This window comes from Glycine max, chromosome 12, assembly GCF_000004515.6.
Source record: "Glycine max cultivar Williams 82 chromosome 12, Glycine_max_v4.0, whole genome shotgun sequence".
Taxonomy (NCBI): Eukaryota; Viridiplantae; Streptophyta; class Magnoliopsida; order Fabales; family Fabaceae; genus Glycine; species Glycine max.
In genome coordinates, this window is record NC_038248.2 from 4,904,532 (window position 1) to 4,925,883 (window position 21,352).

Below are 21,352 nucleotides of genomic sequence, written 5' to 3' on the forward strand. Positions count from 1 at the left end.
AACATTATGGTTATTTATTTTTATTTATTTTAAAAGCATTGCGCAATAAGATTGAAACGACAAATAAATAAAAATAAATAAAAATGATCTCTAACGTAATTTAATGGCCAAATCAAAAAAGAATTGACCAAATCAAAAAGCATTTTAAAACATTTTAGGATTTCAAAATGTATTTTAGGTGAAAATGTATTTTATTGAAAATGTACTTATATATACTTCAAAAAGAGAGAATAATAAAACATAAAAAATAACAAATAATACTAATAATAAAAATGAAAAAAATTTAAATTTTTTATAAACAAATTAAAAAATATACAATTTAGAGTGTATAAAAAATAATCTTATTGAAATTTTGGGGTGGGGGTGTGGGAATATAAAAAAATAACAAATAATACTAATAAGAAAGATGAAACAAAATTTAAATTTTTGATAAACAATATAAAAAATATAAAATTTTGGGGTGGGGGGTGTGGAAAGAGACTGGGGGGTGTGAGAAGAAGAGGCTGGGGGGGCAGGCGCCTGGCTGCCCTGCGCTAGCCGTAGCGCCTGCAGTAGGGGCACCACCAGTAGTGTCTGACCCCTGGGCACTACCAAAGGCGCCTGCGTCAGGGGCGCTACCTCCCTGTGCCACGTGTCACGTGCACAGTGGAGGCGCCTGGGTGGGGGGCGCTTTGCAATAAAAAAATAGACCCCCTCCAGAAATAATTGCAAAAGAACCCCTTTTTGATAAATAATTTGTAAAAATGCCCCTTTTTGATGTTTTTGCCGGCATGTTACGTACAATTCATGCCACTCAAATTTTCAACTTGCAGCCATTGTAGCTACCCCATCCCATCCTACCTTGACAGTAATTTGCAAGGCATGTTACGTACCCTAAAAAGTGGTGTTGCACCCAATTTCCAATCAATTCATGCCACTCAAATTTTCAACTTGCAGCCATTGTAGCACGTAATTAACATGCCAGCAAATTGGAGTGTTTGTTCTTTTTCATAACACCTAATTCATAGTACTAATGTTTAGTATTGTATTAATTATTTTAAGATTAAAATATCTTTAATTAAAAGAAGAGAGAAATTATACTGACAAATATATCAATTGAAGTAATAATTTCTCGGTCTAAGGAGGCAGAATTATATACTGACCGTTTTCTGAGAACTTCGCCTTCTGATATTAATTCTAGAAGCAGATCTGGTGTTTTTAAGAGACTACTGCATCAAAGAGAGACACTTGTTTTGAAATGGATCGGAGAGAGTAATAATATACTTTAAAATAATTAAAAAAATTACACTTGGTGTTAACTTCAAAATAACAACATTAATTAAAGGACTTCTTGCACGTATCAGCTAGCGTTAGTTGACATTAATTTGCTAGACATGTTACGTACTCCAATGACTGTTACGAAATAGCAACACGTACCCAATTTCCAATCAACGCATGCCACTCAAATTTACAATATGCACGCATATGTATTAGTGTATTACTATAAAAAGCGGTTGGTAGTAACCCAGAAAACCATGTTCATTTCCCTCTCTATTGCCATTTCCAAATTAATCAAATCAAATCAAACCAACCACCAACAAGATGATATCTGAGTCCCTCTTGTTAGTATTCCTCATTGTCTTCATTTCTGCTTCCCTTCTCAAACTCTTGTTTGTGAGAAAAAACAAACCAAAGGCTCACTTGAAGTACCCTCCAAGCCCCCCAGCAATACCCATAATAGGTCATCTCCACCTCCTTAAACCACTCATCCATCACTCATTCCGAGACCTTTGTCTCCGATATGGGCCCCTCCTAAGCCTTCGAATTGGTTCCGTTAAGTTCATAGTTGCAAGCACCCCATCACTCGCCAAAGAGTTTCTCAAGACCAACGAGCTCACATACTCTTCCCGCAAAATGAACATGGCCATCAACACGGTCACCTACCACAACGCCACTTTCGCGTTTGCACCTTACGACACTTACTGGAAGTTCATGAAAAAACTAAGCACCACTGAGCTCTTGGGAAACAAAACCCTCGGACACTTCCTACCTATTCGAACTCAGGAAGTTCATGACTTTATTCAAATTTTGTTCCATAAATCAAAGGCCCAAGAGAGCGTGAACCTCACCGAAGCGCTTTTGAGGCTTTCCAACAACGTCATATCGCGGATGATGTTGAGCATTAAGAGCTCCGGAACTGATAGTCAGGCAGAGCAGGCACGGGCTTTGGTTCGTGAAGTGACGCGGATTTTCGGGGAGTTTAACGTGTCGGATTTCTTAGGGTTTTGCAAAAACATGGACTTGCAAAGTTTCAGGAAGAGGGCATTGGACATACATAAGAGGTACGATGCTCTGCTAGAGAAGATCATCTCTGATCGTGAGGAGTTGAGAAGGAAATCAAAGGAAGAGGGTTGTGAAGATGGAGGTGATGAGAAAGTTAAGGATTTTCTTGACATTTTGCTGGATGTTTCTGAGCAGAAAGAATGCGAGGTCCAGTTAACTCGGAACCATGTCAAATCATTGATCTTGGTGAGTGACTCATGCTTTATATACATATTATTAATTACTTCGTTTCTTTTTTTTTTATTATTAAAAAAGAAAACTACACTCACTCACAAAGATAGTTTATTTTATTAAATTATGCTATTTTTAATTAAAAAATAAATATTTTCTTAAATTATCTTTTAAAACTTATATTAAACACAATTTTTTATTAAAAAAAGCATTTTAAAATAATCTCATTAAATAAAATAAAAGGATTTAAGTTTTGCTTATATTTAAAAATTAAAAATTTGATTTTTTTTTTATTTTCTATTACTATAATGGATAATAACTTATGAAACATCTATACCTCAATTTGTTTCACTATTATCTATCATATAGTCAGTCAAAATATTTGATATATAGAGATTTTTTTTACTTGACGTATATGATAAATAATAATATCCATTATTAATTAGGACTCTATTTGATACCAAGCCTCCCTTGAATGAAATAATTAAGAAAATGTCTATTTTAAAAAATACTTAAATTAAACAAGGTCATTTTGGAATGGAGGGAGAAAGTGTAAACAAATAAATAGATAAAATAAAATAGAAAAATAAACAACTATATATTTACAATATTTGTTATGTTTTATTGGAAATTTGTTCTTGTCAATTAGCATTTTTTATAACCATGACTTAACATTGTGTAGACTCAAGAGGATCAGAGATGCGCAAATAACAAAAAATATATAAGTACAATAAATAGTTAAATACAATAAATAATATGACGACAAAGGAGCAAGTGTCTGTATTGTCACATGAAAAAGGCTATATGTGGTTACTCTTTATTTAAGATGGAACATGAAAAAGACGTGTAAAAAGTCAAAATGTTAAAAGATCAAGCTTATTTATTATCATACCTTAAAAAATTATCATACTTTCGAATAGTAGACGTTTAAGACCACATGTTAGTATACATTATGAATTTGCGATTATTATTATTTCATAACCGAAGGCGAGTCCTGGTGCAGCGGTAAAGTTGTGTCTTGGTGAGTTGTTGGTCATGGGTTCGAATCCGGAAACAGCCTCTTTGCATATGCAAGGATAAGGCTGCGTACAATATCCCTCCTCCATATCTTTGCATAACGAAGAGCCTCTGGGCAATGGGGTACGAAGTTTTTTTATTATTTCATAACAATATTCCAGCCACTTAATTTGATCACATATTTATCTTTAGGAGAACAACTAATTAAGTAATAACTCTTAACATTTTATTTATTAATTATGATTTTTCAGGATTATTTTACGGCAGCTACTGACACAACTGCCATATCAGTGGAATGGACAATAGCAGAACTATTCAACAATCCAAAGGTGTTGAAGAAAGCTCAAGAGGAGGTAGAGAAAGTCACCGGAAACAAGCGATTAGTGTGTGAAGCAGACATTTCAAACCTCCCTTATATTCATGCCATCATTAAAGAAACAATGAGACTTCACCCGCCAATACCAATGATTACGAGGAAAGGAATCGAAGACTGCGTGGTTAATGGAAACATGATTCCAAAAGGTTCAATAGTTTGCGTAAACATTTGGGCTATGGGGAGGGACCCAAATATCTGGAAGAACCCTTTAGAATTCATGCCAGAGAGGTTTCTAGAAGGTGAAGGAAGTGCTATAGATACCAAAGGGCATCATTTTGAGTTGTTGCCATTTGGTAGTGGAAGGAGAGGGTGTCCTGGAATGCCTTTGGCCATGCGTGAATTGCCCACTTTCATTGGAGCACTCATACTGTGTTTTGAGTGGAAGATGTTTGGTTCACAAGGTGAAATCTTAGACCACGGAAAAAGTTTAATCAACATGGATGAACGACCAGGATTGACTGCTCCAAGGGCCAATGATCTTATTGGCATTCCTGTTGCACGATTGAATCCCACCTCTTTTCCTCAAGTGTAGTTTATTGTCAAGGGAATTTGTGACAACTGTTGTAAACTTTATTTGTTTTTTTATCAGACTAATGTTAATGGTTAATGGTTAAGATTTTATCAGTGAAAAGAATTGAACTGATGATTTTTTTTTTTACCATCAAATCAATCTTATAATTTCAATGTGAGTTAGTATTTCATCTATCTAACTACATCTATGGAATTTACTGATCGTCATGCAATTTCGTGAGTGTTGTCTGAGTTGGAAAATGCTCTTTCACCGTGTTGTTCTAATAAATGCAACAAAATTAGTAGATATAAGGAAAAGTTACGAAATCAATATAAACAAAACTAAAAAATTAAAGAAAACTGAAGAAAGAAAGTAGTATATGGTGTGCTAACCCTAGGATCGTTCACAGAGGATCGATTCACATGGTTATCCCTCAAAAGTATACGTGCGCTATGTGTTTAAATTGAAAATGAGAATTAGGTAGGATAAAAAATAAAAAGATTGAAGGTTGTTGTCGTCGTCGACATAGGAACAATAATGAAACAAAATAACAAACTTCAGTAATGAAAATATCAATCCTTGAAACTCAATATTCAGTAACTATCCCAAACTATGTAATATTAGCGGTTTATGGCACTGCCAAGTGTTTGGTTTAGACCCCAATGAACATGAGCCATTTATAAGTCTTTATTATGCTTATATTGCTATTGTTTTGAGATGGGTCACTCCTTGTGTTCTATCCTGTGTGAGATGGGTCACTCCTTGTGTTCTATCCTGTGTGTGATAATCTATTAATTTTTTTTCTCTCTAAAAAAATCACCTAATCATATATTAATAATTAATAATGATATGCAATATATTTATTTACTTTTAATTATTTGTAAAATACTGCTGTTCTTGCGGAGTTTTGACGAGATTTGATCGAGTTGTTTGGTCCAAGTACCAGAGATGGAGACCCAGACAAGGGATGACGACACCGTTGAGGGTGGTAAAGGGATCAAGAAGAGTAGTGGGAACAAGTCCCCCCCCCCCCCCCCCTTCCCCCATTGCTATCCCTGGATATGAGTGGGTTTATGTAGAAGTTAACTCGTATCCTACTCGATTTCAAACCCATAACTCTATAGAGGAGGAGTTGAAAAGGAAAGTTGACATGACGACCTTGGACAATGTCGAGTTGTTGATCGTCGAGCCCTGTAGGACAGAGGAGTGTGTGTTTATAAGGGCATGTAAGGGTGAGACCAACTTCGTGTACATGTACAAAGATGTATTCAAATAATTGAATGTTCAACTTCCCTTTTTCAAATTTTGAATGTGAGATGTTAAGTCTGATGAATGTTGCCCAACTTCATCCTAACAATTGAGTTTGAAAATTGAGCCCATTGTTAATAACTTCATGTACTTTTATCATTTGAAGATGGGTGTCAAGGTTGGCTAGGCCTCCTTGAATGCGTTTAAATTCATAAAACTATTTTAGTTGTCTACCCAATCTTGGAAAAAGTTCAAGTGGGGTTTTTTTTCGAGTTCATCCCAATCCTGCTTGCGAAGACTCGAAATAGTTGTTTTTCAAGGATGATGGGACGACTCCTAATTTCCTTTTTATTGGCAACGTTTTCCTTTTAAATTCAAATCCCGTCCTTACCAACCATTATCGGCCCAAGAAGTCAAAGACATTGAAATTATATGGGAATGGCCACGAGAGATGTCGTGTAAATTCATTATGGCTACTTCGAACTCGCGTTTTCCTGATCGCATCCTAAGTAGTGAGTATTTTTATGCCGCCACCTTTTTTCAATAAACATGGAGAAGTAATGATCAACTTTATTTTGTGTTGTTTGCAGAAATCATGAACGGCTACGACTACAAGAATTTGAAGAGCTTGGTGGTCGATGACTAAACGGATGCTGGGAAGATGAAGAAGAGGAAGAAGGTTAAGGATGCATCCAAATTCGATCTCACGAAGAAATCAGTGAAGCCTATGGAAAAGCAAGTTGAAGTTAGCGGTGTTGAGGTGAGGTTGTCTATCTAGATGGTTTCAAGGTGGGGGATAAGAGAGTGGGGGAAGGCAATGCAGCCTAAGTGCCCACTGAGGTGTTGCAGAAGGAGAAAGAAGAAAAGGAGAAGGAGAGGGATACGGCCAAGAAGTCGGTCGCAACCGAGAAGGAGAAGGTAGCGTAGGTTGCTCAGAAATCAACCTCAATAGGGTTTGAGGACAACCCGAGTATAGGGGTATCTCAGAAGAATAAGGCCACCTTGCACTATCATGAAGGGAAACTTCTTATTTGGATCACGTTTTTATGGCTCCTAACATTGTTTCCCTTTGGAATACTGATCTGACTGGGCCACGATTTGTCCAATCTTCCACATTCCTGAGTCAAATCGATCGCGACATGGTGGACTACGTGGGCCCAGTGGAGAGTTTGGATGCGAGCGAGATCTTCCTTGGTTGGTCTCTTGCTACTATTCACCACTGGAAGGAAACAATGGCCAAGGCTAACAACAAGACAAAAACGATGGCCGCGAAGCTGAAGTCGATGAAGGTCGAGGTTGGCAAGACTAAGGAACTCAAGCTAGAGTTGCCCAAAAGTAAGGAGTTGGTGGGGAAGCTGCAGGAAGACCTTGACAAACATGTTCGCTATTCGTTGAGTAAGGCTAAGAAGAATAAGGCCTTAAGCGGTTGAGTTGCTAACTTAGATCAACAAGTGAAAGATATTAGCGCCAAGGTGAAGGAGCTAACCTCTGAGAAAAAAATAGTGGAGGAGAACCTAACCACTGCAAAGGACAAAGTTGCAGATCTGGAGAAGAAAATTGAAGATTTGAAGAGCGAGTTGCGAAAGAAGGAGGAAGTGAAGTCTACACTGACGGTCAAGTTTGACAAGGCCAAAAGGTTGATCGTCCTTAACCATCAAGAAGGTTTCAAGAAGGCACAACGTCAAGTCAAAGTGTTGCTCCCTTCCTCCGACTTTTCACAACTCGATGTGAATTGTGACGTCGTTGACGGTGAGATTGTTAGAGAGTCCCAACTTTGCTTTGAGTCTAAGGGAGAATAGGAGAAAGAGGTCGAGTTGGAATGACTAATGTAATGGAACGTAATGGATGTAGTGTTTGTTGGTGTTTTAATGTTTGTAAACATAAGTTTGAATGATGAATATGAAGTTATGTTTGCTTGTTCTATATTGTGCAAGTGTTTGGAAATAATTGCTTTAAGAGCTAAGTTTTGAAAATAATTTTTTAAAAACTAAGCTCGTAAGAATTTTGTATGTAAAATTGAAAGGTTAAGGTTTGGATTCAACGCCTGAGATCGCTTGGAAAAGTTGAGGTTCAAATTTGACCTCAAAGATCGCTTGAGAAAGCCAAAGTTTGGATTTGACCTCTAAGATTGTTTGGAAAAGCTGAGCTTGGATTTGACCTCTAAGATCGCTTGAAAATTTTTAGGATTGAATTCGACCTCTAAGATCGCTTGAAAAAACTGAGGTTTGGATTCGACCTCTAAGATCTCTTGAAAAAGTTGAGGTTTAGATCCGACCTCTAAGATCGCTTAAAAAAACTGAGGTTCGGACTCGACCTCCTTAACTTGGCAATTGACTATGTGACGTAACAAATAAAGAAATAATGCAAATAAAGATATAGTAAATAGAGTTTGGGTAAAAGGATAGTATTAATAGTATGGTTCGTGAACTATCCTTTTACATAGGTACTTGGGCGTGCCTCGTTAAAGCCTCTTTAGCAAAAACCCATATTTTTTTACAAGTGAGAGAAAATACTGAAGTAGGAAAAATAGTACACTACTCAATTTTTAACTATAGTATGGTCTTAAGTGAGTTGCATTCCAGGTCCTAGGGATGACCTTTCCTGCAATGTCTTCAAGCCTATATGCGTTGTCTTGTAAGGACTCGGTGATGCGGAATGGGCCTTCCATTTTGGTGCGAGTTTTCCTTTTGAGTTGTCCTTCTTGGTATCTCATCGAAGCCTTCAAACCAAGTCGTTGGACTTGAAGTTATGTTTATTGAGCTTCGAGTTGTATTTTTGAGTTACTCTTCATTTATAGGCTTCTTCTTGAACTCAAGCTTCACTTCTGACTTCCTCAATTTTCCAGAATTTTGAGTTGTTGGCCACATTGAACTTGTTTCTGCAGAGTGAAGGTTCACTGATCTCCACAAGTACCATAGTGTCAGCGTCGTAGGTTAACTTGAACGGATTGTTTTGCATGCTAGACTGGGGAGTACAATGGTACCCCCAAAGCACACGTTTTCCTCCCTTAATCATCACATGTCTGCCTCATGTTGTTGCCTCGAGGCCCCCAAATTAGCCTCCATTTTCTTGTGTAACTGTTCCATTTGCTCTCAAATTTCCTGTATGGTTGACGTCTCGACTCATGTGGAGCACGCAAACAAACTAGGATCACCTCTCCTTGTTGCTACCATTTTGCAACTGTAAGAGAATTTTCCTCGGCCCCATGGTGGGTGCCAAAATGTTCTTGCTGAGTTTCAATGAGATCCGACTGAGCTATCTGGTCTTTTCCTTCTTAGTATAATCTCCGATCTTTGATATTGAAATGGGGGGAGGTACCTGCAAAAGGGGCCCCGACGAGCAAGTCAGTAGTGCTCTAAGGTGTTTTTGTGTTTATATTTGGGATGAGGCAAAAGTAATTGGGGATCTCTCCTCTAAGTCTATATATACCTTTCTAATGTTGAGGTAGTTACACAATGTTCCAAGACACATTGGTGGACTGCTCCTCTATGCATCATGGTCGAGTTCACGAGTGGTAGTTAGGACGACCACGAACCGTACGTGCATGTGAGGACCTCACGAGCTAAGTACGTGTCGAGTTCTTTGGGTCGTACGGTACAACTATATATATATATATATATATATATATATATATATATATATATATATATATATATATATATATATATATATATATGGTTTAGCTAATAGTACGAATGCGTTAACAAACTATAACTAAAAAAATATCTTAAAATATTTCAATAATATAACTTACTAACACACTCATGTTAAAAAACAAGAATATATATATAATCATACTTTTAGGAGGACATGAGATGACAAAATATTAGAACTCTCAGGTTTAGGTAGCGCTGATTCACTCTGGTGAGCAACCAATGTTCTATCGCCACCACCCACCTTACTGTAGCCACCAGTTTGAGATTTGTAGACCGATCTGGTTCGAGCCATAGTACTCTGCCGCTAAAGAAGATAGTGAAGATTTTGAGAGGTTATTATTGTATTTTATCTTCTAAAGTGCATTCCCTTACTATATAAAGGAGCCAAATTCTTGTAGAAAGAAACTTGAAAAAGGCAATAGACAAGAAGGTTCTAGAAAGGCATGTTTTAATTAAACCAAAGTAAAACAATTTGTTTGAAAGTAAATGAAAAAAAAAATTGACTGTGTGTGTATGGGTATATAATTAAAAATTGAATTAATAATTTAATTTAAAGCATAATTAAGTGGAAATAAAAAAATATGAATTGTTTAATTTATGTTTATCAATATAATAAATTTGTGTATGAATATCTTAGATCTAATGTGACATTGCATGTGGAAACTATAAACCAATTTAATACTCCATTAAAAGTGCTACTTGTTCATTTTGATAAAATCTAATTCATATTTTTTTATTAATTATTATGTTTACTAAAATATAATAAATAATTATATAGATTAACAATTAATTAGAAGACCGAGAAGAATCAATATAAAAAAGAGAAAAAATTATTAATTACATAAATAATTTTAGAAAAAAGATATAGATTTAAAATAAATTTATTATTATCAACTAAATTATTTTTTCCTTAATTTTATAAATTAAATAATTAAATCTTATAAATAAGAGCCTAAAAATTAATGCATCGTGGGTATGTTAAGTTTTGTCTATTAAAGGTGTCCTAATTAAACATTTTCAATTCTACAACTAAATTAACAATAATTTCTTGTACGAAAGAGTTTCACATACACGAAAATATGTTTTTGCCGACATTATACATAAGTTTAAATCTAGAAACCTGCCTGCAGACGACACGTATCTTAAATTTTTCGCCTCTACAAGTGTACATACTGCACATTAGACAAAAGCGAAGTTGCATATACACGAGACTACTAGATTATTTGTAGGGATCTTGCTGTAGTTAAAGTGATAAGGAAGGCACTCCATGAGTAAGCAGTAATTATTTAATTCTTTAGCTGGAACCGATCCCACTAGATGTTACTCTGCAGAATTTTAATTGACTAAATTTTATGTTAGAAGGTTCGGTTCTAGATTTTGATTCGTATATCCAATGTAGGGAAATGCTTCTTAAGTAGGTTGCTTGAAAAGTGCTTATTGAGTCGAATAGTTTACAAGGTACTCCACCGCACTTAGTTTAGTAGATGTTATAGTTGTGCTTTATTTTTATGTAACTTTCTCAACAGTTCAGGAGTTGTAAAAGAGCTATTATTTGGTAAGTTCCCCGACCCCGAGGTTAAGTTGGTGCCGGTGGCATCTCAGGGTAACAAGGGTAGCACATGGTTGATAAATGTAAATTTATTTGATTTCATCTTATAAAATTGATTATTCAAATTAAAATAACTTGAATAACTTTTATATTAGATTAGTAAATTTATTATCATCTAAACATAAATTATGTTACTTTAAAATCAATTTAATAAAATTAATTTTATTCAACATCCATTCAAATTGTAAGTCATTAAATTCATGTCAAATGGAAGCAACAAATTAAGCAAAACTTTTTACATTTTTTCTTTCATTTTAAACGTGTTATCAAAAAGCACTTAGCTGTTATGAATTAAGCAAATACTGTACAATGGTAGTGAAAGAAAGGAACACTAGGCTAATTAAGAGTGTTTAGAGAAGAAAAAATTATTGGAAGAGAAACTTTTTCTGTATTGTTACATTGTCAATGGTGTTAGTTACAAGCCTTATAAATTATAAAGGCTACTACACTTCCACTTATCACATAGGGAATTAATTATCTAACTCTTAACAACCTCTCCCTTTTCAAAAATACAAGAGAGAAAGCAGGAACAATTGTTTAAGGTAGAGCCTTGGTTTGAACCTTCAACTATCTACACTATTTGCATAATTTGTATTCAATGAAGAAACTTAGGTCCAAGTAGAGCCTTAGTCAAAGCATTTGTTGGGTTATGATCAGTGGTGATCTTCTCTAGGTTCACTTCCCCACTTTCAATGGTTTCTCTCACAAAGTGAAACTTGACATCTATGTGCTTAGTTCTCTCATAGAATGTTTGATTTTTAGCCAAATATATACCACTTTGGTTGTTGCAGTAGACCTTAGCAACTCCTTTTTGAGCTTGTAAACTCACTGTCATTCCTATCATCCATATTGCCTCTTTCACTGCCTCAGTCACAACAATGAACTCTGCTTCCGTTGTGGACAATGAAACCACCTTCTGCGGTTGCACTTCCAACTAACAGTGTTTCCATGAAACACATATCCTGTTAATGACCTCCTAGTATCAATGCATTTAGCATAACTTGAGTTAACAAATCCTGCCGCATTCCCTACGCTTTCTTCATGTTTCTCATGCAACAATCCAGTTGCAATGGTTCCCTTCAAGTACCTTAGTATCCACTTCAAAGCCTCCTAGTGTAGTTTTCCTGGTTTCCCCATGTATCTACTGATTAGACTTACTGAGTAGGCTAGATAAGGTCTTGTACATATCATTACATACATCAAGCTCCCTACTGCATTTGCATAGGGTCCAAGGGTAACCACTCCACTTTTCTTCTGGAGTTTTCATCTCAATAGCAGTGGATGGACTTATGTTTATTAAGTAAGCTATGGTCATCACAGCTTCAACCCAAAAATGTGCAGAATAGTTTGCATCAAATATAATGCATCTGACCCTCTTGATAATGGTTTGGTTCATCCTTTCGGCTAGTCCATTCTGTCAGGGAGTGCCCTTTACTGTCTTGTGCCTTTCAATCCCTTGTTTTTTTTTTTTTTTTTTTTGCAAAACTGATTGAATTCTTCAAAGCAAAACTCTAAACCATTGTCAGTTATGAGTTTCCTGACTTTTCTGTTGGTTTGAGTTTCGACCAGTACCTTCCATTCCTTGAACTTCTCAAGGGCTTCACTCTTCTACTTAAGTATGCAGATCCATTCCTTCCTAGAGAAATCATCAATTATAGAAAGGAGGTACCTTGCTCCACTGTGTGATGATACTCTTATTGGCCTCCATGCATTGTTGTGGATGTATTCAAGTGTACCCTTGGAGTGATGTATAGCAGTGACAAACTCCAACCTCTTTGCCTTGCCAAGAATATAGTGTTCACAAAACTGTAGTGACTCAACAATATCTTTTCCTAGTAGCTTTTGTTTGTTGAGCTCCTTCAACCCTTCTTCACTGATGTGTCCAAGCCTCTTGTGCCAGAGACTTGCATGTGAGTTAGTTTCCTTAGTCGTAGTTGCCACAACCCCTTTTTGAACATTTCCTACCAAAAGATAAAGCCATTTTCCAGCTTGGCTCTCATGAACACCATGGAACCTTTGGTGATCTTGAGAACTCCACCTTTAGCCCTGCACACAAAACCTTGCTTGTCAAGCATCCCTAGAGAGATCAAATTCCTCCTTAATTCTAGCACATTCCCAACCCCTTGCAGTGTCCTAGTTACTCCACCAACAAGTTTCAGAGTAACACTAACAATTCCCATTACTTTGCAAGCTTTATTGTTGCCAAGTAAAACCTGTCATCCATCAATCTTCTCATAAGAACTGAACTGTTCCATTTTAGAACACATGTGAAATGAGCAACCCGAGTCAAGAACCCAATATGGTTTGACTGGTGCCTCTGAAACACACAAGACATCAACACTTTCATACCCTTTTGAGCCAATGTCTGCATCACCACTGTGATTGTTTTGATCTCTTTGTTTCTTTTTCTTCTTGTACTTAGGACATTCTTTTTGAAATTTTCTTCACTTCCACATATGAAACATCTCCTCTTCTTGCCTTCTTTCGATTTGGATCTTGTACCTTTCTTGCCCTTGAATTCTTTCTTTTCAGGCATCCCTCTAGTGAACAATCCCTCTACATCTTGATCACCCTTACTTTCTGACTTCCTTCTCAACTCCTTTGTAAACAAAGTTGTTTGTACTTCTTCTAATGAAAGAGTATATATCCTTGCCATAGATGAAAGTATCAGAGAGGTTGTCAAACTCATTTGGTAATGATCTCAAGAGCAAAAGTGTTTGGTCTTCATCTTCTAGGGGGATTTCAATATTTTCCAGATATAGAATGATCTTATTGAAGTCATCCAAATGATCTTTGAGCAACTTCCCTGTTGTCATCTTGAGGGTGTACAATTTTTGCTTCGAGTATAACATGTTTGCCCAACGATTTGGTCATGTACAAATTTTTCAACTTGTTCCAAATCATAGCAGCTGATTTCTCCTTAGAAACTTCCCTCAACACTTTATCGTGTTTGTCTATATATATATATATATATATATATTCAGAAACTTGAACGTCCAAGTCATCAGCAAATTAAGGAACGATCATTCGATCTCCATCGGTCCTAGATTATCATGGAGATGAAGTCCTTTGGCGTTGAAGGTGAAGCTAAAATGCTAAAGGGTGTTTTTCTTCCATATATATCAACCAGCCACGTGCTTCCCTTGGTAGACATAGCGAGGATCTTCACCATGCAGGGTGGTGTAGATGCGATCATAATGACCACACCAGCACACGCTGCCACCATTCAAAGCTGCTCCACTATTGGAACCCATGTTGTCAAGTTCCCACAAGTTCCCGGTTTGCCGGAAGGAATGGACACGGAGAACATCGACTTGCGAAGAATTATCATGTGATATTTAGACATGGTAAAATTTTATTTTATAATTTAATGAATTATCATGTGAAAAATAAATTACACAAATAACAAATATAGGAATTTTATAATGTAAAATATCGTAAAAACCAACTCATGAATTTAATATTTTAAGCGGAGAAGATTTGTTAGTAGAAAAAGAAAGATAGATTCAAATTCTTATACTGGAAGAAGAAAAATCTTTGGATTATTTTTTTAAAAAAAGTAGAAATTAATATTCCAATTATAATAATAAAAAAACCTTAATAAATGAAAGAAAGACATCTCTGATTCCGTATCCAGGATTTAAACCAAGATATCCATCATTTCTTTCTCTCCCCTTCTTCCAATTATCGATTTGGTGAGGATTTCTCCCTCCCGCTTGAATGAACTATCGCAGAGCCAAAACGATAAATCCAAACCCATTGATCCATTATGCCAATAATCGATCAATACCCCACACCCACAAACCTCGACCCCATGAAAGACCAACTCCAAAGTTCCGCAAGCGCATTCCCTTCGTCACCGAAGTCAAAACAGTGGAAGACCCGGAAGAAGCATTGTCCCTCTTTCACCGTTACAAAGAACAGGGTTTCCGGCACTATTACCCTTCCTATGCCGCATTACTCTACAAACTAGCTCGTTCTAGAATGTTCGATGCCGTTGAAACGATTCTCGCTCACATGAAAGACACCGAAATGCAATGCAGAGAGAGCGTTTTCATTGCCCTCTTTCAACATTACGGTCCCGAAAAAGCCGTTGAACTCTTCAACAGAATGCCTCAGTTCAATTGCACCCGCACGATACAGTCCTTCAACGCGCTTCTCAATGTTCTAATTGACAATGACAGGTTTGACGAGGCCAATGATATTTTTGGTAAATCCTATGAAATGGGTTTTCGTCCAAACACGGTCACGTTCAATATAATGGTGAAGGGGCGGTTGGCAAAGGGCGAGTGGGGGAAAGCATGTGAGGTGTTTGATGAAATGCTTCAGAAGAGAGTGCAACCGAGTGTTGTCACTTATAATAGTCTCATTGGGTTTTTGTGTAGGAAGGGTGATTTGGATAAAGCAATGGCCTTGCTCGAGGACATGGGCCAGAAAGGAAAGCATGCAAATGAAGTAACATATGCGCTGTTGATGGAGGGTTTGTGCTCTGTGGAGAAGACTGAGGAAGCTAAGAAGCTTATGTTTGATATGGCATATCGCGGGTGTAAAGCTCAGCCGGTGAATTTTGGTGTTTTGATGAATGATCTTGGTAAGAGAGGAAAGGTTGAAGAGGCCAAATCTTTGCTCCATGAGATGAAGAAAAGGCGGCTTAAGCCAGATGTTGTAACTTACAACATATTGATAAATTATCTTTGCAAGGAAGGTAAGGCAATGGAAGCTTACAAAGTCTTACTTGAGATGCAGATTGGGGGATGTGTGCCGAATGCAGCTACATACAGGATGGTGGTTGATGGTTTGTGCCAAATTGGGGATTTTGAGGTTGCTTTGAGTGTTTTGAATGCAATGCTTACTAGTAGACATTGTCCACGTTCGGAAACATTTAATTGTATGGTTGTTGGCTTGTTGAAATCTGGAAATATTGATGGTTCTTGCTTTGTTTTGGAAGAGATGGAGAAGAGAAAGCTAGAATTTGATTTGGAGAGCTGGGAAACTATAATAAAGTCTGCCTGTAGTGAGAATAAGGGTGCAAGTGAGCTCATGACTGTACTTACATCTCCGTGTATCTAATAGAATTCATTAGGTATGAACGAATTGTCTATGTCTTCACAATTTTTTACGCGGATGTGTTCCAAAGTTTCATTTGAATTCACTTTGCCCTTGTTCTAATCCTATGTGACACTAACGGTGACTTTCCTGGCACATAAGTTTTCACTTTTCAAGGAAGTAATGAATGATTTCATTTCAAGGTGAACAAATTGTTTACAATTGGTGGATATATGTTGGTGCTTAGCTTAGAGGACGAGCGTTGATGGTATTTGATGGCAAAGATGAAAGTAGAGCTTAGGGAGCACATGTATGATATGACAACAGAAATACTAGAATACGGCAAATTTTAAAAACTGTAGGACATGACCTCTATTTAGAAGTGCCCGTACTTTTTAAGCAAAACCTTGAGTGTATATAGTTGCTCGTTTGTCTCTCTGGTCTGAATTTCATCTCTGCCAGTTGGTTGGCTTCAAAAATATTTCGATGCAGTTGAAAATTGAACTCAAACATGATTGATCTACAGGTTTAAGGACCTCTCTGAGATCTATGTCTATATTTTTTTATGATGTCATCTCTATCAAAGATAATGCTAGGACTTTGACCCATTTCCTTAAATTTGTAATTTTTTTTATGTTCCATGGACTTTTCAATGACTAAGAAAATTTTCATTGATTATCTTTAGTTTGGATTTTTTCTTTCAATTTCTTTTTTTTTTCATTCACAGTTTAAATATGAAACCTTAATGAATTCAAGTTAGGTTCCATTATAACCAATGACATGTTGGTTCTTTTGTTTGTAATTAGGGATAAATTACAATTTTTATTTCTAATTTTAACAAATGTGTATTTAAATTTTCATCTTAAAATTAGTCTATAAATTTCCAATTTTTTTTTTCAGTTCCCCATTTTAATTTTTGTAACTAACTCAAACATAAGTAGATCCAATAAATAACTACGCAACACTGGGAAATGCAAAATTTAAGTAATAGCATAGATTTTGGAACCAAACTATCAAGTTCAAAATAAGGTGACTAGACAAAGTATAAAAGTAAATTATCCGTAGTAGAAAATGCAAACAGTATTCTCTCTATAAGGAATGTGAACATTAAATGCCTCAGCGCGTATAGTTTAATAGGAGAAACGTTTTTATTTATTTTTTATGTTTTATTAATAATAAAAAAAAGGCACTATTTAGTTTAAACAACTACATGGGGAAATTTGGTGATTGAGATGAGATAGCGGGTCTGATAAACTGTTCCGCTGAGACAAATCAACTCCATCATAAAAAAGCAGTGTTTGAATTTAGTTATCTGAATTGGATATTTATAAATACCTGTGCGGCCTCATAACAGTTTCATTATCATCTCATAAAATCAAAACAACATCGATCCAAGAATATGGCACGCCGTGAATCTCTTTCCATGACAAGGGCCCTGAATGCCATAGCTTATGTGGCACTTATATTCCTTGCATTTGCAATGAGCTGCAGCACTTCAACTCGAATCCTGGATGAAGTAGAAAGACCAGAAGCAGAAGAAGCTAACAATGCTGCAGAATCCCATGTTGCTGACCAACACCACACGCTCTCGTTTTTCATGCACGACATTCTGGGAGGCTCCAACCCCACAGCCCGAGCGGTGACCGGCGTGGTCACCAATCCGGCTCTGAACGCTCAAGTGGCATTCGCCAAGCCCAACGGAGCAAACCTTCCTCTGAACAACGGCGTCCCACAGAACAACAACAACGGCGGAATTCTCAACAACAACAACCTTCCTTTCCTCACCGGCCTCGGCGGCACCACGGCCAACGTCTTCAACAACGGCGGCACCGGTTTCCCTGTCACCAACACCAACCAGCTCCCGGCGGGAATGACGCTGCAGAAGGTCATGTTTGGGACAATGACTGTGTTCGACGATGAGCTCACTCACGGGCATGAGTTTGGTTCCGGTTTGGTGGGGAAGGCGCAGGGATTTTACATAGCCAGTGCCGTCGACGGAACCAGCCAGGTTATGGCTTTCACCGCTAAGTTTGAAGAAAACGGTTACGTTGACAGTCTAAGCTTCTTTGGTGTGCATCGAGCGCAAGTTTCCGAGTCCCAAATTGCCATCATTGGAGGCACCGGAAAGTATGTCAACGCTGAGGGCTATGCGATTATTAAGACTTTTCCGCTGAGCCCTCAGCAACATAACACTGATGGTGTCCAGACTCTGTTGCAGCTCACTGCCTATCTTGCCTATTAGCCTCTCTCATATCCAATTATTGCAAAAATCTCTCTATTCTATTTGGTGTAATGAATTTTTAACCGCATGTTTGTGAGCATATTGTACTTTAATTTGAAAAGCAAAAAAAAAAGTTAAAAAATTAATTGACTGCACAACAAACCATACATTAAAGCATTTTCAATGCTGCAACATGGTAATAGGTGTTAGTTTGTTAATCTATTTTTTGGTGGGTTTTAGAATGCCACGTGAAATATAAGAATTTCATGTTTTTTTTCCTATGGTATGATATTTAAGAACTTAAAATGAGTTGTAGAATTTTCTCATATTTTTTTAAGAAGTATTAAGAACACGATTTTAGATTCTTTCTCTTCAATGGTGAAACAGTATAAGGAGTGATTTCAGTTTAAGAATCTTATAAGTAACTCTCGTCTGAATTAGCACTCTTTAATAGCTGTTTATTGTTGATTAAATTAGAAGAATTAGGCTAAGGTGTTGAATTGAAAATGTTGAAGTTATGTAATTTTGACATTTACTGGACATAGCGCCTCTGCATGAAAAGTCATATCCATGAAAAGCATGCAAAGCCAAGTTTTTAGAACATAAAAAAGTCAAAGCAGAATAAATTAATACATTCCCTTGAATTCATCACATGGTTGGGAGATTATTAAAAGCCAAAAATGTTTCTGAAATACTGCACAAAGCATCAAAAACTTTTTTATCAATCACCGTTATTCTTCCAAACAAAAACTTCCCTGGTGTAAGTGGGAGTTGATTCGGTGTGACATATGGAAGGGAGTTCCCATCAATAGTGACCTTGTTTTTGTCAATGTTTTTTTTTTTTTATCACCATGGTGCTAGTGTGTAGGACAAGTGCCAATGCTAGTATCAACTAATGGCATGGCACCTTTGAAGGGGAAGACTCTATTATTGGGGTTTTGAGAAGGAAGGTTAGTGCTTTGAGTGTTTAGAATGGAGACAGCCACAATTCTTTTTGAAGGGGCTGATCCACCAAGAATTGTGATTGTAGTGTCTAGAGCATTCCCCTCAGAGGACCATAGCCAAAAAGGGAGATGTGGAGTACTATTATGGCTTTTCAGGGGAAAATATGTGAAGGGGAGCTTTTTGGCCATCTTGCCTTTTCTGTAAGCGAGCTAGTTGGCTGGTTTGAGAAGGATGGACTAGTAAGATAGTTGTATAGGAGAGATTCAGATTTCGGGCTGTTACAAGATTAATTGAACTATTGGAGTTGTTGCTAAATGAATCAGCTCTGGGAAGTGGACTAAGTAGCTCAGTAGCTAATAGCCTAATACGATTGCATCTTAACTCCAAGTGGGTAGTGTGTCCCAATTAAGTGTTGATAAAGTTGGAGTTTATATAATTAATTTAAAAATAAATAACTTGTTTGTAGCGTGAGAGAGTTTGAAACCTCTTTTATACTTCCTTAATTCTTATTTATTTATAACATCTAAATTTAAAATGATGTTTCTTTCTTTTGATAAGATATAATGTTTTTTATTTTAATTATTTTTAGACTAAATATATCACTAGCTTAAAAAAGAATGAGAATACATTAACAAATAATTAGAAGAAAAATATATATTAATTATAATGATAATTTAAAAAATATATAAATTTAAGATAAATTTATTATTATCAATTAAGTTAATCATTTTTTAATCTGTTAGATAATTAGATTTTATATATAAGAAAAAAATATATAAAAGGAGATACTTGATTTTAACATATTAATTCTTGATTTAAATTTATTTTTAATTTTTATAATCTTATAATTGTACAATTTTGATCCTTTAAAAATTTTATTACATATTTAATAATTCACATTTTTTTTAAATTCTAACAATTTTGATTCATTAATTTTTTAACCGAAACTATTGACCTAACATCTAAATGATGATATAGCACCGACTTGCTAACATCACATATGACATGAAACTCTAACACATATGTATGAATATAAGTCAACAGGCCCCATTTTCCTTTTTTGGTCCGCAGTTAAAACTATAGATAATTGGAAAAAGTGTGGTGAAAGACTTCATCAGTTGGTGACTTTTCAACTTGGAATTTCTCGAATATTCAAAGGAAAGAGTGCATGTTGAATTGTCGTGAACTCTTTTGTTCACGTATTATTTTGAGAGTTAGATAAAGAAGCTCGTTAAGAAATTTTTACATTGTCCTAAGTTTTCTATTAATTATTATAATATGAATTGTTTAATGTAGAAATACATTTGTTAATATGCAGAAATAAATCGCTTATTAAGATAGCATCGTCAAAAGCAAGAATTAAATTATAATCATACAATCAGGAGTAATTTTTAACTAAATCTCCTTTGAATTTTCAAGGAAGAAATACTGGAAAACACTACGTTGGTTGTATAAATCCTCATACATATATGCATCCTCCTCAGTTGATGGATCTAACTAATTCTGATAAGCCCTGGAAGTTTAGGAGGATTTGAAGCAATGGCACTAGCTATCTTATTTATAATGCATGCATTTTCTTCCGTTTTTCTACTCCTTGCAACCATATAAAGAGCAGTGGAAGTTACTTGATGCAAGATCCTATGCTAGATTTTATGAGCACACAATTAAGGCCACAATGTGAATTTCTTATTAATTTTTTTTAATTTATGTAATGGTTTCCATCCCTACACTTATCTAAATCCTCCTTCAACATTTCAATCGTCTTAACCAATAACCTTCTCATATATTACTTATAAGAGCCTCGTATTTTCTTCTGGGTGCCTCAAACTAGCAAACAATCCCTGCAATATGAGCTTCAATATGGCCTCTTCAATCAACCTAAAGACACTCCAATCTAACCTTGGCTCTTTAGAAATTTCATGTTTAATTAGTCGTTTGGGCCATATTCGGATGCTAAGAAGGTATAAAACAGCAAGAATGAATTGTGCCATATTCGGCCATTACCATAGATAGTCCTTTCATCCTTATTCTTTTGTTAAAAAGTCAGTCCTTGCATCAGGAATGACAAATATAATTAGACAGCCTAAGTTTTTAAGCAAACTTGTGAGCCAATGAACTCTCCTTTGAATACCACAACAAATAAAAGCAAAACCATTTGTGCCATTCGTGTTAAGAAGTTGAATTGAAACTGCTTAATTTGAATTAAAGCATGAATTCAATATACTACAAC

General features: G+C 36.1%; 3 protein-coding genes across 3 annotated transcripts; all 3 read left to right on the plus strand.

Moving 5' to 3' along the window:
- The first annotated feature begins 1,581 nt into the window (after positions 1-1,581).
- On the plus strand, positions 1,582-4,418 carry FNSII-2 (flavone synthase II). The gene is made up of 2 exons (NM_001254200.1): positions 1,582-2,508; positions 3,762-4,418. The coding sequence occupies exons 1-2, from the start codon at positions 1,582-1,584 to the stop codon at positions 4,416-4,418; spliced, it is 1,584 nt and encodes a 527-aa protein (NP_001241129.1).
- Positions 4,419-14,547: 10,129 nt separating this feature from the next.
- On the plus strand, positions 14,548-16,160 carry LOC100776556 (pentatricopeptide repeat-containing protein At1g07740, mitochondrial). Its single transcript, XM_003540689.5, has one exon. The coding sequence runs from the start codon at positions 14,631-14,633 to the stop codon at positions 15,978-15,980; it is 1,350 nt and encodes a 449-aa protein (XP_003540737.1). The 5' UTR covers positions 14,548-14,630; the 3' UTR covers positions 15,981-16,160.
- A 978-nt stretch (positions 16,161-17,138) lies between these two features.
- On the plus strand, positions 17,139-18,360 carry LOC100784571 (dirigent protein 10). Its single transcript, XM_003539659.5, has one exon. It carries the CDS (start codon positions 17,356-17,358, stop codon positions 18,196-18,198), a length of 843 nt encoding a protein of 280 aa, XP_003539707.1. The 5' UTR covers positions 17,139-17,355; the 3' UTR covers positions 18,199-18,360.
- Positions 18,361-21,352: the final 2,992 nt, after the last annotated feature.

Coding starts and splice junctions, on each gene's coding strand:
- LOC100784571 (XM_003539659.5), top strand. CDS start 17,356: ATGGCACGCCGTGAATCTCTTTCCATGACAAGGGCCCTGAATGCCATA.
- LOC100776556 (XM_003540689.5), top strand. CDS start 14,631: ATGAACTATCGCAGAGCCAAAACGATAAATCCAAACCCATTGATCCAT.
- FNSII-2 (NM_001254200.1), top strand. CDS start 1,582: ATGATATCTGAGTCCCTCTTGTTAGTATTCCTCATTGTCTTCATTTCT. Junction 2,509..3,761: donor ATGTCAAATCATTGATCTTG/GTGAGTGACTCA, acceptor ATGATTTTTCAG/GATTATTTTACGGCAGCTAC.